Raw genomic sequence first — 17,666 nt, forward strand, 5'->3', positions numbered from 1 at the left:
GTCCTTGGGATTAGTCCACTCTAGATAGAGAATTTCACATGCATCTTTTTTAAATCTCATGTAGTTCCAGCTTGTCACTGTCTCCCTGAATGGCGGCTGTTCTGGTGTCAGTACCTCTCCACTCGTTTAGTGTCAATTTCAAGTTTGTTGAAGGTGCATTCAATTACATCTATGTTATTCATAAAGCAATTTAACAGTATTGGCCACAGATCATACTACCAGCTCCTGAGGAACTCCACCTGACAACCAGCCTCACTTTGAGCCATTAACCACCACCATTTGAGGTGTTTAGCCAGTTTTTGTCCTACCTTGAGGTTCATCTGTCTGGTCCATACCTTACTAGATTTTCAACAAAAAACGTTGTGGCAGACTGTGACAAACACCTTGCTAAAATAAATGTAGATAACCTCATCCTTCACCTTCGGGCTTCTGCTTGCCACTACAAAAGCCTTTCTTGTTATTCTTGACATCTCCTGCCTCCGCGAGCTCCAGACGTGCCTTTGCATTCCCAACTGCATCTCTGCATGTCTAAGTATCTCTGCATTTCTTTTGGGGAGTTGCTCTGTCCCCTTTCCATCCCTCACATGCTTATTTTTGCACATGAGCTCTCTCAGTAGCACATTTAAATGGGACTGTTTATTTTTATGCCTCCTCATTTTCCCACTTAGGGGAATGGACCACTCTTGTGCTGCAGGAAGGCTGTCTCTGAAAATATCTCAGCACACTTCCAAGGAGCAGCTTTATCCTCCAAGGAAGTCTCCCACAGGATCCTTCCTAAGAGTTCCCTGATCAAGTTGAGCAATATGCACTATGAAGTCCAAATTCATTCATTGGATGATAGATTGGAAAGTGGATATTAAAAAGAGAAAATATGTTACATGAACTCATAAAATTCAAATCACAAAGCAAATCCCAATTTCTGTATTACCTGATAAATCACTGTGCGATCAAATCAGAATGAAACAGAACGCATCTTAAAAAATACATGCCAAAGGCTTTTAAGTTCTAAGGGAGTTGCATAGAGTAGTAAAAAATAGAAAATACAGACAAAAATGTAACTTAATCTGGACTTCTGTCCTTTCTTCATGGGCTCTTCAACTTCAGTCAAATCATTTTAGATGAATAAGAACATGTCAGTACAAAATAATAAATCTAAGCAATTTTGTTGAGTGACAGATCCGAGCCCAGCAGTCATACATTACTGTTAGACATAATAGGGTATTAATCATTTAAAGCATGTTGACATTAATAAATTATTTTCAAAAAAATTTGAATTCAATTAAAAGACAAACATGAGGTAAAAAAAAAAAATCATTATTTTTTTTTCCCCTCCAAAGTTCCTTTTATTAAAATACAGAAAGAAACCTTTGTTGTCTTCAAATGATAAAGCCTTTCAGCAGGACATAATACACAAATTCAGAACTTCTGTTAAACAGTGCTCTCTTGTGGTTCTGTGCATCAATGAAAGAGTAAATCATTGTATACACATAAAGGAAGTCACGGTTTGAAATTTCTTGTCTAACATAAAAGTAATCCGTCAGGCTTGTATTTCATTTAGTTCTGCATTTTATTTTTCTAACATGCCAATAACCTGACTTTTAAAGACCACCTTTAGATACTGCATTCAAAGCAAAGTATGAAATCTAATTAAAAAAAAATTATAATGACATTTTTAGCCTTGATCTTTAAATAAATGGAATTCACAATTGACAATATGTGCAATACCAGGATAATACTTAATGCATCAATTATCCCAAGTTGGGCTGGCAGACTTTCTGCACTGCATGGGATATATAGGTTACTTAAACATGAAGCCCACATCTCACAGCTTCAATTAAATACATCCCTATTTGATTGAAGCAAAACCTTTAACTTGCTGGAAGCAGAAGACGTTAAGACTTCCCAAAGTTTCCACCTTTTTCTAGTAATGTAGTGTAAAGAACAAACTATCACATGTAACTTAAACATTAAAAATTACTGCAAAGATCAAAATATTAATTACTAGATATGATAAAGTGAGACAATGTTGTCACACTAAGTATACAAACTATTGATTGAAAAGAACAAAAAAGTGCTCAGAATACCAACTTATATAAGAAGTTGACTTTGCCTTTTCAAAATACAGCAGCTGCTTTGGATACAGGATATAAATTTTAAAAGGAACAGATCTTTCAATTTCTGTAGTTATTTGCAAACTAAATTTTTTAAAAGAACTTCTATTTCCCATTTATTTCAAGCCTCAGCAGACATTAACAGGATTATCAGGATTATTATGTCTAAACTTCTTGATTTAACTGAAGTGAAGCAAATGTAACTAACCTGTTCATTCCTATCAAAGCTGTGAGATTTCCCAAGATCAGATGCTGGTCTGACCTGGGCTTGTGCAAGTTCCTGGGGAGCACTCTGGGAATTTGGCATAGGCGGTAAAGGAGCTCTCCGTTTCTTCGGCATTTCAGATGGCAGAGTGTTTGAATCATACTGCTTGCTAACAGTGTTAGATCTCGTGATAAATGTTGGCCTTGGCTTGCTCATCAATGGAGTTGCTGGAGCACTGGCAGCCTTGGGGTGCGAGGAACATAAAAAAATTCAAGTTACTTACACTTTCTGGAAAACAACCAACAATACTGATTGCTCAACATGAATATGTTTCTAATATGAAGAAGCTTTGCTTATACCAAGTTACATCTTACTTGTTCTCTTTTCTTCTTGCTTCGTTGAAAAAAGCTGAAAAATCCTTTGTTTTCTTTCTCTTTCAGAACATCTAAGTTTTCAGGTTGGCAGGAGTCTAAAATAGAAAACAATAGTTCTAGATGTTATTTATTGCACAGATTATTTCTCCAGCATTCTTACTATTTCACTGTCTGTCGTAAGCCTCCTAGAAGGATATACAAAACACATGATAAATCACCTACATTAACAGTTTTTCTAAATGCTGCAAAATGAACAGAACTCAGAACTCAGATGAATTTCAGCTGCTATTAATACCCCCAGCACTTCATCCAGCCCATCCCACTTGTGATACATTATGGTTCATATCACAAAGGCTGTAAAAGGGAAAAGGAGCATCAGCCTCTCCTGCTCTCAATTCCCAACAGTTTAAATTAATGGCAAAGTGTGAAGTGGGACAAGGCAGGCACAAGCCCACACATGGTCTGAACATGGAGAAAGATCACTCAGACCCCTATAGATGCTGCACACTGTAACTGCACGGCAGCCATCATAAAGACAGTCGAGTCCATTCTGTTATCTTGCAGAATTTCTCCTCTTTACGGTGTCGTATTCATGCAGACAATCTGTAAATATCTTTTTACTTTTTACTAGATTTAACTTTCTTAAAGAAATCCCATTGAATGCAAATATATTGAGCAACAGAAATCTGCAAGGCCACTATGGGTTCTTGGTAAAAGTATCAATGTAAACATGACTGTAAATTTAATCAATCAATCTAGGGTAAAACTATACAGAAATACTTTATGTATAGCTGCGTATATCCACTTCTGTATTAGCTTTTTAAATATGCATTTATGATAGGACAGAGATAATTACTCATGTCACAGTTAAGTAGATGTTATAATAGGAGCGGATGGTAATGTCACATAAGTGCTACAGTTTCACCGCCTATTTCAGTAAATCGTACCTTGCAAAGACGGTAAATTTAAATCAACTGGTGATGTGGCTACAGAAAGAGAAAAAGAAAGACAGAAAATGTAAATCTGAATCAAGGATGCAGTTACAGTATAAGTTACAAACACAGAAAGCCAAGCAGCATCTTCAACATTAGGAAAAAGTAACTGGGTGCTTTCCTGAAGTAAAAAAATGTGTATCTTTACTACCAAATGCTATAAACCATTTAAGAACTTGAGCCTGAAGACATGCAACACAGACTGAAATCTTGTAAATAAGGAGAGGGGGTCCATTTACACTTCTGAAGGGAAGAGGAAAGCTAGCATATAGAGATTGTTTTTTCTGTAAGTTTTGGATTGTCAGGCAGTCCAAACTTGGAAAACAAAGAGGAACATATAATTAAAATGTAATCTGAATTAAATAAGATTTGAGCTTAAATTCTATTAAAGATATACCTCAACATTTACTTTCATAAAGAAAGCTGAAAATTCAGAACTTAGAAGTTGTTTGCAAAATTGAAATGATGGACTACTTTGTGTCAGGAGAACTGAAGTACATCTAAATTTCCTAGCGAAGCACTGCCTTGTAGAAAGTGCATATGCCCTTGTGTTCTCTCCTAAGGATTTTTGGCTCTTGTTTCAAATAAAGCACACGTCATACTGGGCAAAAGGCAGCTTTGGCACTCGGTAGATGAGAGCAGTAGCCAGACAACAAACAAGACAATGCACTATGGGCACGTGTAGTCCAAGTACATGTTTAGGCAAGTAAAAATATGTTGTTTTCCAGTGAAGAAAAAGATATCTCGGTTTTGTTTTCTCCATGGGAAAAGGACAAATTTTCCAAATCTGTCATTCTCCTATTCTTCAAGATAACTGGCCTTTGGGAAGTAATTGAGAGAACTCTTGAAACTGTAACCACCAAACGATAAGGTTACTGCATTTAGGTAGAAGGGGGAAAAGACATAAACAACAACCCCTCCCAAGTTTTAGAGCAGGAAGAAAAACAAGTAAATAGATAGAACAGTGATCAAGAACAGGAATGAGTCAATATTACTGCATTCTATATTGAGGTAAAATTTCCTGTGAAAAATGTCTGCAAGAGAACAAATTGCACTGTATAGAATTTTTAATCATAGTACAACAAACCCTTTAAGAAAATGACAGGCTTACAGCTGAAGTTAAAACCAGGCATAGGAACGTATGTACAAATATAAAGAAGTTAGTTCATACTGCTGCCATTAGACTATGATTAAAAAGAGGTTATTCCTTCATAATCTATAGAATTAGCAAAATATACTCAGAAATAAACATAAACACCAACAGAATATTCCAACACTTATTAAATTTTAAATATTTTTAAACCAAAGAATTTCTCTAATGTGTCTGTTTTTTCAGCTCATCATGACTCTGTCTTTTCTATGAGCTAAGGGAAATACAGTGTTGTTGGTCTTTTTGAGGAAGAGCTGGAGGAAGGAAAGAAAGGGGTTGCTTTTAAGTGATGATTTGTACTTAGCCCCCTTTGCTGGTACCTAAAATTTCCTTAGAAAATAAAACATTTGTATAGCATTTCTCAAGCGTAATATAAGCAAATTTATTCCAACTTCATTTTTGTGGAAGACTAAAGAAATATATACAAAATTGCTAGAAATTAATTTCTTCATAAGTAAAAAAACCCCAAAAAACTCATATACATTATTGAAATACTAAGTAATTATCTTTCCTATAACTACAATTCACAACAGTTATCTTACCTCGACTGATATCCATGGCATATAGTTCTCTTAGTCCAAGGTCATTGAGAGATTTTGTCACATCAAGGGGTTCTTGAGACTGGTAATTCTTCAACAGCAGAGTGTGTGAAGGATCAAACTCACATTTACTACAGATAATTGGTATGAGTTCTTGAAGGGGTGAATGCGGACTAACTCTTACTACCGTCTTCTGTGTCTTCTTGTAGTTTATCACTACCCTTACTGTTTGCTAAAGAGAAGAAAGTTCCAATAAATACCAGCAGAAATTCTGAAACAACTGGCACTTTTATAACAGCCTTACAGTAATCACAGCAATTCCTCTTAGGGCCAACTTCACCAATGTTACAGATTCAGTAACATCACAAGAGAAACTAAGAACTATTTTGTGATTCCCTTCTACTCAAAAAAGGACACATGAAACTGGCTGCTCCTCCTCTAGCATATGTCATTTGCCTGTCCAGCAGAGTACATCCCTGGATCAAGGTGCCCTACTAGGTTACATCGGGTAGCTGTAGACATCCGTCAATGAGCCATGACTGCACGTGCATAGGACGAAGGTAAAAGGGCAACGGAAGAGCTCCCCTGTCCCTGTGTAAGTACTTTAGATAAATTAAAAACCAGTATTATTCTACACAGCAGAAGGACAAAGGCAGAACGGAAGATTTAGGAAACACCCAGAAGTTGCTTTAGTACTTCTAAAAGTTTCTGCCTTCTTAAGGTTATATTAAAAAAAAAAAGCCAAGTTACAACAAAAAAGTACAGTATGTATTAAAGGAAAATGAACATACAATCAGAAGGGCATATTATATCACAGCATGACAGATGGTACAAGTTGTTGATTTTCAGTTTGTGGAAGGCTGTATTCAGCACACTTCATCTGCAGAATTTCTCAAAAGGACAGTAAGACGTGGGATTTCAAATAATATTATAAAGTTTCCTTCTTTCCGTAGCAACAATATTTGCTGCAACAAATTGAGATATATTTTACCTATGAGGAGTTTGTCAATAACATGGAGCCAAGCATTTCACAGGGGTGCATGGCAAGAGAGCGACAGACAACAGAAAGAGCTGAAACAAGAGGCTGAGCTACCAGCTCAACTTGTTGAATACAATAGTGATTCTAATTTCTCAGCACACTTGAATTTTAGTTCTCACCTCTGGTATAACCGGAGCAGGTTTCTTCTTATCCATTTGTTTTGGCTTTACAAACACCTTTTCCACTTCAAGCATTCCCACTGGTGTGTTGGGTTTGAATTTAATCTGGCTATTTTCTGCTGATACCAACTCTATAGTATAACTTGATGGATTTAAATGATACTGTGCACAGAGAAAGATCAGTAAGTCCATCATGGGCTTCCTGTAAAAGACAAATTGGACCATCACAACAGATGACAATTAAGCAGGCCATAACAAAATGTGCTGCTAAACATTGAACCCAAGTTCCAAGTTTCAACCCCATCCCTTTCCTTCCATGACTAAATAATTACTGCCATGCAACAACTTAAATTACCTTCAACCTAAGAAAAGCACTAAAACCCAAAAACCCCACCACTAAAAAGAAAATGGAGTCAGCTTGCACAAAAGTATGCCAAGTGCTTGAGCAAAGGGGGAAATTTTTGCTTGCGTGAAGTGATGCTTTTCCTGAGGTCAGTCAGGGAGATGTGGATTAGCCACCTCATTTGACATTTGATAGGAACTGTAGCAGTGGTGATAAATGCCCTGCTATTCATTAAGAACAGCTTCCTTCCAAAACTTTTTATATCCATTCTGAAGTTACAAGGGACTTTATTTTCAGAAATTCTGAGCATGAACCTTTGGGAAGAAACAGAAGAAATGAAGCTTTAAGGAGGTCTTCATAGAATCATAGAATGGTTTGGGTTGGAAGGGACCTTAAAGATCATCGAGTTCCAACCCCCTGCCATGGGCAGGGACACCTCCCACTAGAGCAGGTTGTTCAAAGCCCCATCCAGCCTGGCCTTGAACCCTTCCAGGTATGGGACATCCACAACTTCCCTGGGCAACGTGTTCCAGTGCCTCACCACCCTCACAGTAAAGAATTTCTTTCTAGTATCTAATCTAAATCTCCCCTCTCCCAATTTAAAAACGTTGCCCCTTGTCCTGTCACTACACTTCCTGACAAAGAGTCCCTCTCTGGCTCTCCTATAGGCTCACTTCAGATATTGTAAGGCTGCTACAAGGTCTCCCCGCAGCCTTCTCTTCTCCAGGCTGAACAATCCCAGCTCCCTCAGCCTGTCCTCATAGGAGAGGTGCTCCATCCCTCTGATCATCTTCGTGGCCCTCCACTGGACCCACTCCGACAGATCCATGTCCTTCCTGTGTTGAGGACCCCAGAGCTGAACACAGTACTCCAGGTGGGGTCTCACGAGCACAGAGTAGAGGGGCAGAATCACCTCCCATGACCTGCTGGCCACGCTTCTCTTGATTCAGCCCAGGATGCGGTTGGCTCTCTGGGCTGCCAGTGCACACTGCCGGTTCATGTTGTGCTTCTCATCCACCAACACCCCCAAGTCCTTCTCCTGAGGGCTGCTCTCCTGCCATTCTCCACCCAACCTGTATTTGTGCCTGGGATTGCCACGTCCCAGGTGCAGGACCCTGCACTTGGCTTGGTTAAACTTCATGCGATTTGCACGAGCCCACCTCTCAAGCCTGTCCAGATCCCTCTGGATGGCATCTCTTCCCTCCAGCATGTCGACCGCACCATCGAGTTTGGTGTCATCGGCAAACTTGCTGAGGGTGCACTCTATCCCACTGTCCATGTCTCCAACAAAGATGTTGAACAGCACTGGCTCCAGTACCGACCCCTGAGGAACACCACTCGTCACTGGCCGCCAATTGGACATTGAGCCATTGACCACAACTCTTTGAGTGTGGCCAGCCAGCCAGCTCCTTATGCACCAAGTGGTCCATCCATTGAATCCATTAGTTTCCAATTTTGAGACCAGGATGTTGTGCGGTACAGTGTCGAACGCGTTACACAAGTCCAGGTAGACGACATCTGTTGCTCTGCTATTGTCCCCCAAGTGTGTGGCAGTATCATAAAAGGCCACCAAATTTGTCAGGCACAATTTGCCCTTGGTGAAGCCATGTTGGCTGTCTCCAATCACCTCCTTATTTTCCATGTGCCTTAGCAGAGATTCCAGGAGGATCTGCTCCATAATCTTGCCAGGCACAGAGGTGAGACTGGCTGGCCTGTAGTTCCCTGTGTCTTCTATTTTTCCCTTTTTGAATATCGGGGTTACGTTCCCTTTTTTTCCAGTCTATGGGAACTTCTCCAGACTGCCACGATTTCTCAAATATGATGGAAAGCAGCTTAGTAACTTTATCTGCAGCTCCCTCAGGACCCGTGGATGGATTTCATCAGGTCCTATGGACTTATGCACCTTCAGGTTCCTTAGGAGGTCTCGAACCTGATCTTCTTGCACTGTGGGCAGTTCTTCATTTGCAGAGCCCCTGTTTTTGCCTTCCATGACTTGGGTAGTGTGGTTTGAGCCCTTTCTGGTGAAGACTGAGGCAAAGAAGTTGTTCAGTAGCTCAGCCTTATCCATATCCTCGGTGGCCAGGTCTCCCGTTTCCTTCCGGAGAGGGCCCACAACTTCCCTAGTCTTGCCTTTGTCCCCACATATCTGTAGAAGTTTTTCTTATTATCTTTGATGTTCTTGGCTAGATTTAGTTCTGCCTGGGCTTTCGCTTGCCTCATCTTGTTCCTGACCACTCGGACCGTTTCTCTGTATTCTGCCCAACCTACCCATCCCTGCTTCCACCCCCTATAGGCCTCCTTTTTGGTCCTGAGCTTGTCCAGCAGTTCCTTATTCATCCACGCAGGCATGCTGGCTATTTTGTATTAGGGATCCCAAAATGGGAGCCTAATGGAGACAGAGGGAAAGAAGCTGAATGACAATATAGCAGTTGAATGCATTTTCTTAAGAAGCTCTATGTAATGCAACAGATGTTCTTTTCACCATAAACTATGGCAAACCAAATTTTTCATATGTAGTCACAAACTCTGTGTCCTTGTTCTCTCAGTGCTCAATGAAGAACATGTAGAACAGTGTATTAAGACAGGGTGAACATTCTCAGTTACTACTGGAATGAATTTATTGAAGCTGTACTTTAAACAGAAATGTCATAGAAGGTTAAACAGATCAAAGGTAAGGACAGTATCCTAACTTTGCACATTACAGAGACTGAAAAAGGTTATAATCCTATCAGGTCACTGGAGCTGGTCATTCTTAAATAATTTTTAGAGTTGGGTAATTATCTGAAAGGAGCATTTCATTTTGATACCCTCTGCATCTCTCCGTTTTCTCAGCTACAAAACAGGGAAATCTATCACCTGCTCTGTCTCACAAGGATATTATGAAAATACTTTAAAAGTCTGTCAAGCAACCAAATGCTATGTTAAAAAGAACAATGAAGTGTCTAAGAGAACATTAATATAGGGTTTGACTGGTATAGCTTTATCAGAAATCTTAAGTTCTACATGTAATCTCGTAACAGATGGAAGTATTCTGGTACTGGTAGCACAGCCAAATATGGAAATAGATGGTTTCTGAAAAAAGCCATCAAGCTAAGCAAAACTTTAGATAATATAAAAATTGTGAAATACAGTTAAATAGGAAGTTAAATCAAACTTTTCATATGATACGATTCTGTAAAAATTACTGTGAACACTGTTTTTTTTCCCCCTTTAATAAACCCTAGAATATCATTCCTGTTCTCACTTAGTTTTAAAGAACAAATATTCCTTAATCAAGCTGTCTTCTGATTTCTAGAAGCAGGGCTGGACTCTCTGGTGCACATGCTGCACTTCCAGAAGATGGAAACAGTTTGGAAGCTGACAGATATATATACTGCAGATCTGTTGCTTTCCCCCCACCCTCCACCCCGCCAAGAGGAAAGTTTCTGCCTGCTTTAGTGGCAGAATACTTGTCTCAGGAGACAAAGGCAGCAAGAAGAATAAAAGCAAAAACCATACAGAAATGATGCTCCAAGGTGTCAAGAAGCTATCAGGTGGTCTGAAGAGGTATAGAAGAAAGTAACATACTCCTGTGCCTTCATCAAGGTGATATATATCAGCCTGAGGAATACCATAAGAAACACACTGAGCACTGCAGAAACATCCTCCCTTTTCACACAGCTAAAGCAGAGAGTTTACCTCAATTCTTCTCTCATATATATCACAACCTACTCTGAGTAGAAGAAAGAAGGAGCTACTCTATTTCTTGTATTTCTAATCCATAAGAGAACAAGTACATCCACCACACCTAATAAGAGCTGCAAATGTAAATCGTGTCACCCCCCCCATTTCACTGGAGGCAGGGCAGGGGAGGGGAGGTGGAAGCCAGAGGAAACAGCAGACACTACTTCTGTAGTGACCTTTCTGGTTATCAGTCTATCCAATAAGTTACCCATTACTTTTCTTCTTGTGCATTTTTATATACTGACTGGCTTTAAAAGCTGCCCTTCCTCAGGCCTTCAGTTATTGGAGAAGGGTAAGAACACTGAAGATGACCAGGATAAGAATTCACAAAAAAAGATCACAGGAAGCCATCCTATGGAAATGTACCACGGCGACAGGGGCAAGCCTTCACGTAAACCACAGTCACAAGAAGTGACAGAATGATAAGTGAGAAACATAGCTGTTCAAATGCAACAGACAGGTACATGCAAATTAGTACATGAAAACAGTGATTCAGGCAAATTTGCTTTCCATTGATACTACCAGAAATGACCTGCTCGACTGGAAGATGCTAGACTTTAAGTCCCCCTCCTCCACTGCAGGCCAAGACACCTTCAACAACTGCTTTAGATAGATATTCCTACAGTTATAGAAAAAGTAGTATTTCTTTGTAATCACATCCTCTGAAAGTTGCAAAACTACTGTCCGCCGAATCCTTCAAGGATATTCTGCAGGTTGCAGAATACACATATCACAGTAAATTTAACAGCTTCCATAATTAATATTTAGTAAAACTCCAAGAACTGGCCATCAGCTGTCTCAGAGTATATCATCTGCTTATCCTCCCTTATCCAATTTCAGTAAAATCTTTATTCACAACTTCTTTTACTTCATTATATTGCTTGGTTTTCCGGAAGTCTCCAATCGTAAGTGTATTTACATATTCCCGCACCCCTTCATTTTTCATGTATTTTCCTCTGGTTATTCCTACCTGCCTAAGTAACAATAAAGAGTGGCTAATAGCACACTCTTGTTACATGACATAACTGTTAGTTAAATGATGAACCTTCACCTAGAATGTATCAAACCATGTTATATTTGTAACCAACAGTGAGAAGCATCACTTTAAATAGTGGATCAGGTGTTTAAAGGAAAAAAAAAAAAAAAAACAAAAACTATGCAAATTTCCACACTCCTCTCCAAAAATGAGGGCCAGGCACTTACTACTTAAAAAAAAAAAAAAAAAAAAAAAAAAAAAACAAAAAAAAAAAAAAAAAAAAAAAAAGCCACCAAAAAACTACAGATTCTTACATGATCAAACTTTAGGAACAAGGTTTTCCCACCACAAGACTCAGAGTAAGCATCACTAATAAACAAAACTGCAGTAACCACCAAAAGTATTCCAAGGTAGGGATGGAATTTAAAAAAATAATAATTAAAAAAAAATGGCAAAAATAATTTGGCTTTTTGTAGATCTCTGATTACTTAAGCCTATGGCTTCATGGCCTTCCTTGCAAAAATATTTACTAATCCTATTCTCTACAGAGAAAAATTGATTTTCACAGAGAACAACAGAAAAAAAAAACACCAAAGAACCCAGAATTTGTTACTAACAAATGTAAGTACAATAGTTTTGAAAAGTAGGGCAACACCACAAAGCTCGTTATTCACTTAGCTCGCTATACGGAGTAAACCAACAGTTGATTAAGAATACCTTAATGACTGAAAATACTCCAGAATGGATCAAATGGAAACTCACAAAGGGCTTTAAGAAAACAAACTCAGCAAAGCTAAGGTCTCCCTGAAAGACCAAATTTCCAAATAAAACATATGTCACTATCACATTGACCCTTGAAATCTTCAAGTTAATTTGCATAAAACTTTCCCAAACTCTACATTTCTTCCTTGTGGGAAACAAAAAACAAACTTCAAATGATCAGGCTGCTAAATAAAATAGTTCTTCGAGCTATTTTTTCTTCTTTGGCTGCAGAAAATTCAGTCCTATGCTGTATTTAGAACCAATAGAGAAGATTCAGAAACTTCACTCTGAAAAACATTCCAATAAGGGGTGAGGGGTAAGCTCTTCCCTCATTCCCTTCCTCTGAACGGTGTATCTTTACTTCCTACCACTCATTGTTCTTACCATGTTTTTTGGAGGGCTTTGTTTGTTTGTTTTTAAATAACTGTTTGCCTGGACCCCCTTGCAGGAATCCTGGTGACAGGAGAATGTGAATGCCACTGCCAGATTCTGACCAGATGAACTGAATCCCCATCACCGACTACTACAAAACACAAATTGGTGTCCAGGCTTAAATAAGAGAATATACCCATGCCTAAAGTTTCAGAATGAGGAATGAGCTATTTCATTCCTCCTTCCTTTTCTCAGTGTCTCAGGTTTTTGCTTTAATTGCTCATAGAACAACTCCAGGATCAAAAATTATTCTCCCTTGCAAACTCAATCCCATTTTGGATTTCTGGTCCACTTCTGCCTGCTTCTACTCACTCGGGATATTTATCTATGTCACATCTTGCTTTGTTCTACATAGTTCTTGTTATCAACTATGCCAAATCAGAGAGCAAACCAACCTAAATTCATCTGAGAACAGAATCACAGAATGATACGGGGTTAGAAGGGACCTCTGGAGATCATCTAGTCCAACCTTCCTGCCAGAGCAGGTCCACCCAGAGCAAGTTGCACAGGAACACGTCCAGGTGGGTTTTGAATATCTCCAGAGACGGAGATACCAGTAGAGAAGTTTCTTCTAGTGACTACGGCATTTGTGCACATGGCTGTACAAACTTATAGTTTTGCTTTCCTTAGTATGAGATTTAAAAGTGTATTCTCTCCTTGGGAGCTTTGAAGCTGCTCATCTCTGATTACGAAATGAGAAGAGACAAATTCAGTATCTGTTTATGTCATTTCTAGAGGGATCTTGCCTATTTGCCCACAAAATGCAACTGTGAAGACAGAGCAAAACTAGAAGAAGAGAGAGTTTGTTTCACAGTGGGCTGCAGGTCCTGTACAGTATGTCCCCTCACTCTGAGTGAGCCTAACATGTGGTAATAGAGGTTCTTATTTGCAACAGAGCCATTTATGAAATCAATCATATACAGTATCTTGATCAGAAAGAAACCAGTAACTAAGGGATAATAAAACTGATTGGGAAATGTGTGTGCTTCCTGATAAGCCTGTGACACTGAGTAATTATACACAACGTAATTTGACTAAGTGAAGGAAGATATATGCAGCATTCCTTTCTGGCACTTCGTTCTGAGCAAAGCGAGATAGACAAGATAGAGGGCACGGGGTACTCCTAAGTGTGGACAAAGGGAGTGAAAAGAAGAAAGAGAAGTGCCTGACAGTGTACACATGAAGTTTCACCTTTAAGAACTTGTAAAAACAGAGGATGGCACCATTTTCCAGACAGCAATATTCCTTCCTGTAAACATGCTAGCATGAACACCATAAAGCATGACAGTAGTCCTCAATTATTTCAGACAATTTCTTCTGAGAAATATAATGTCAGATTTAAATCGGGAGGGATGGGGGAGGAACGGAGACGAAGAATCCACAAGAGTTTATCCACTTAAGCTCTGCTGAACAAGCTGGTATTTACTCTCTAAGCAACATCCCCATGAACTCTAGCAAATGACAAAGCACGTAAACAGAATCACTGCAAGTGTCTTTGTCTCCCATTAAGAAGTGAAGTAGGTGTAACTACACATTTACATTACCTGGTTTAAATAAATAAATAAAACCAGACTGCTTACTTTCAGTGGCAAAGACACTGGCAATACACTAATGTAAGTACAATATACAAATAGTTTCTTTATTTCTCCTTCAGAAGGCAACAAACTGGCATCCTAAATGCTCTGATCCATACAAGACCTTCTTAGTAGACCTGCTACGATAATTAATGCAACATTGTAAGTCCTAGGATTTATGATTTCAACTCACCAGTCAATGTCCAGGTCTTTCTGAACTAAAGGTGACTTGAGAGTTATATGCATAACCTATACTACCAATTATCAGACTGAAGTATATATTTCAAATTAAAACCAGCTTAAGCAAAATATATTTGATATTAAGAAAAAGGTTTTCCAAAGCTGTAGCTAGAAACTATTTCTTTGAAGCTTTATAGATTTTGTCTGAAGCGATGACACCTTTTTTTAGGACTGCTAGTAATTTATGGGTAGTAGTACTGAGCAAGTATTGAACTCATGACTTTGTGCCCAAATAAGATGCAGGAACTCATCTTTAGGTCTTACAAGGAAAACTAAGCAGGGAAATGCAGTCACTCATCCAAACCACTATTTTTCTAGAGACTTGCAGCAACTAGAAAGAACAACAGGTATGGCTACACTTCCTGACAGGTGCAATACAGAATTTCTGAATCTCAAAAAACAGTTTTTCCAAAAGGTAGGAAAATGGATGATGTATACGTTTCCACACCTAACCAGAAATTTTCAGGCTTATACAACTCATGTATTTTACTGAGTGATTAAAACCTGGATGAAGGTTGAAGTAAACTAGAGCAATAAAAGAAGATTAAACAAAAATGTATTTTGTGTAACTTGCCTCCCGTTAACTGTAGTATACTTGATCACATCTCCTGGCAGGACCACTGATAGTTCAATGTCTTTATCGATTACATTCTCTTTCTGTTCCATGATGAGGTTGGTTGATTCTGTGTCATCAAATGGAGAAACAGCAATGGGTTTTGTTGCAGATGGAGGAGGTGGTGCTTTAGATTTTCTTCTGAAATAAATGGATACAAATTAAAAGTCAAGTATGTATTTATACATATGATTCCTGTCATATGTATATTTATATTTATACATATGATACTGTCAAACTGGAACCGGAATGAACCACACTCAATTCTTTTCACTCAGACTGTGCAAGTAAGGGATGAGAGAATATTAGAAACATATGATCTGTGGTGACAGAAGATACAACAGTCTAAGGTATCTGTCATATTGGGAGAAAACCAAAAACCAACAGCCTAATAAACATCAAGCCCAAACCAAAAGCATTTTTTAATATAAGTTAAAAGAGTAAATTGATTACTCATTTTCCTCCCTTGGGTTAGGCAAACAACCCTGGGTCTGCGTTCTCCAAACAGATTTACAGGATTAGTGTAAACAGGAATACTGTACTATGCAGTATGAAGCCAGATGGCACTGACAGGGTGTTTAACATATAGGAGAGTGGCAAGGGAATAATCACACTTTTTCTCCCCAAATTTTTCTTTTGATTATCGATTATCAAAATTATTCAAATAGCTCTATTTTATTTATTTCTATACGGTAATAAAATAGCAGTATAATTAATACTACTGTTGTAATTTCTTGACATTTCAGTCACATTATGCTAACCTCACCTATGCCGAGTCCCTATTTTAATTTTCTCACTATCCTTTCCCATTTTAGTGACAAACAAGTGTAATCTTGAATAAAAATGATCACTAAATAAGTCTCACTTATTTCACTTCAAAAAAAAATCCAAAATGTTATAAAAGGAAAACTGTCTACATGTCTCAATGTATTTATGTTACAGTAAATTCTTAGTGGGACTCTCATGTCCTAAAACATATTGTCTAGCATCCCCTTTTATTCAAATAACTTTCCATAATTCACCAATATTGTCACAAGGAAAAGATATTATTATTAAGAATTTCACCATTAGAAACAAAACTAAAACACACTGTGGAGACACATTACCTCATGAGAACTTTTCAATTGCTTAAAAACTTTCTTTTAAAAAGCTTGAACGGAGCCACACTCACAGAAAGTTAAAATACATTTAAAACATAATGCACAAAGGTTCCAAAAATATGCTTGCAACTTAGATTCTGGAGCTGTACCAAAGTTTGTTTACTCTAAATAGAACGAAAAAAACTAACTTCTATAATTGTCCTACAGAATTAAAACAAAAGACCTAATGTACAACAATTAGAACCATACATGTTTCTTTGGAAAGTAAAGTTTAAAGTCACTCACAATAAAGAGCAAACAAGGTCCAGAGCAGCATTGCAAAAGACGACTGTGTAATGAGACTTCACATGACTGATCTGTTGCTGAAAGTGCTTAGAGTTTTGAACTTCAGAACTCCGTGCTGAATAATTAACTATTCACAGCCTCTCAGAGCTAAGTGGGAGTACTCACAGACCTCCAAACACACTGAACGAGGATTTGCCGTCAAAATTTATACCTCCTCTCTGCTAATGTCTTAAATTAGTTTTGCTGCACTCCACGTACAATTCAAGAAGCGTGGTGTAAGCTGCAAATTTAACTTCAGTCTCTACAGCAACTCGCCTGAGTTGTTTCTGGGTTATGTGAACATTGCAAAATGTATGAATCAAACTTCATTTTACTCCTCCACCACTTTTTTTTTTTTTGCATGATTTTTAGCTTTAATGTGACTGCCAAACAGAAACTATTAGCCAATTTAGACCATCAATACAAATACTGAAAAAAAAAAAAAACAACAAAAAACTCACCTTATGACATTAATACCAAAAAAATCCAAACCTGAAGTCAAGCAGTACTGCTTTTCCCTGCTCATTCTTACATCTTTAAGTGATTTCAAATGATTATTAAATGATATTTATTGCAACTGAACTCAGAAGTTAATCTCTGAAGACTACACGCCACAGAAAGATTTGCTGGCAAATGCCAGTGTACTCTATTTTGCATTAAGCAGACAAATGCAATTTCAGTGCTGGAACTCTACTACCACTAGAGAGAGTACTTAATCACACACAGCAATAAATGCACAGTCCACATCAGTAAAGTGCAGCTTTATTTATACAGTATCTAACTTACACTATAAGAGCTAGAATTCATAAAATACTCATGTTAAAACTTATGTGAAACAGCTAGTTTGATAAAGTTCCATATACTTATAAAGAACACATATATATACACACACACAGGGTCAGGCAGTCTAACAAGGTCAGCTGACTCTCCATTTCCACCACTGCAGAGCTATGTAACCTACCCATCTCTAGCACAACTGCATGCCCTCTATGGTTGATTACACTTACATTTCCCACCCCCAACAAAGGAGGAAAAATCTCCGAGTATACT

General features: G+C 38.3%; 1 protein-coding gene across 3 annotated transcripts in view; it reads right to left on the minus strand.

Moving 5' to 3' along the window:
• COBLL1 (cordon-bleu WH2 repeat protein like 1) overlaps positions 1–17,666 on the minus strand; it is a 55,467-nt gene that overhangs the window by 25,053 nt on the left and 12,748 nt on the right. For 2 of the 3 annotated variants that reach the window (XM_014954715.1, XM_014954717.1), the window contains exons 2-7: positions 15,154–15,333; positions 6,530–6,731; positions 5,375–5,603; positions 3,638–3,676; positions 2,691–2,785; positions 2,320–2,559 (exon numbers count right to left, since the gene is read on the minus strand). In XM_014954715.1, the coding sequence (XP_014810201.1) occupies positions 2,320–2,559; positions 2,691–2,785; positions 3,638–3,676; positions 5,375–5,603; positions 6,530–6,731; positions 15,154–15,333 (985 nt within the window). The remainder of the gene's footprint in view (positions 1–2,319; positions 2,560–2,690; positions 2,786–3,637; positions 3,677–5,374; positions 5,604–6,529; positions 6,732–15,153; positions 15,334–17,666) is intronic. The other variant, XM_014954716.1, reaches the window with a different exon arrangement.

This window comes from Calidris pugnax, unplaced genomic scaffold, assembly GCF_001431845.1.
Source record: "Calidris pugnax isolate Ruff unplaced genomic scaffold, ASM143184v1 scaffold103, whole genome shotgun sequence".
Classification (NCBI taxonomy): Eukaryota; Metazoa; Chordata; class Aves; order Charadriiformes; family Scolopacidae; genus Calidris; species Calidris pugnax.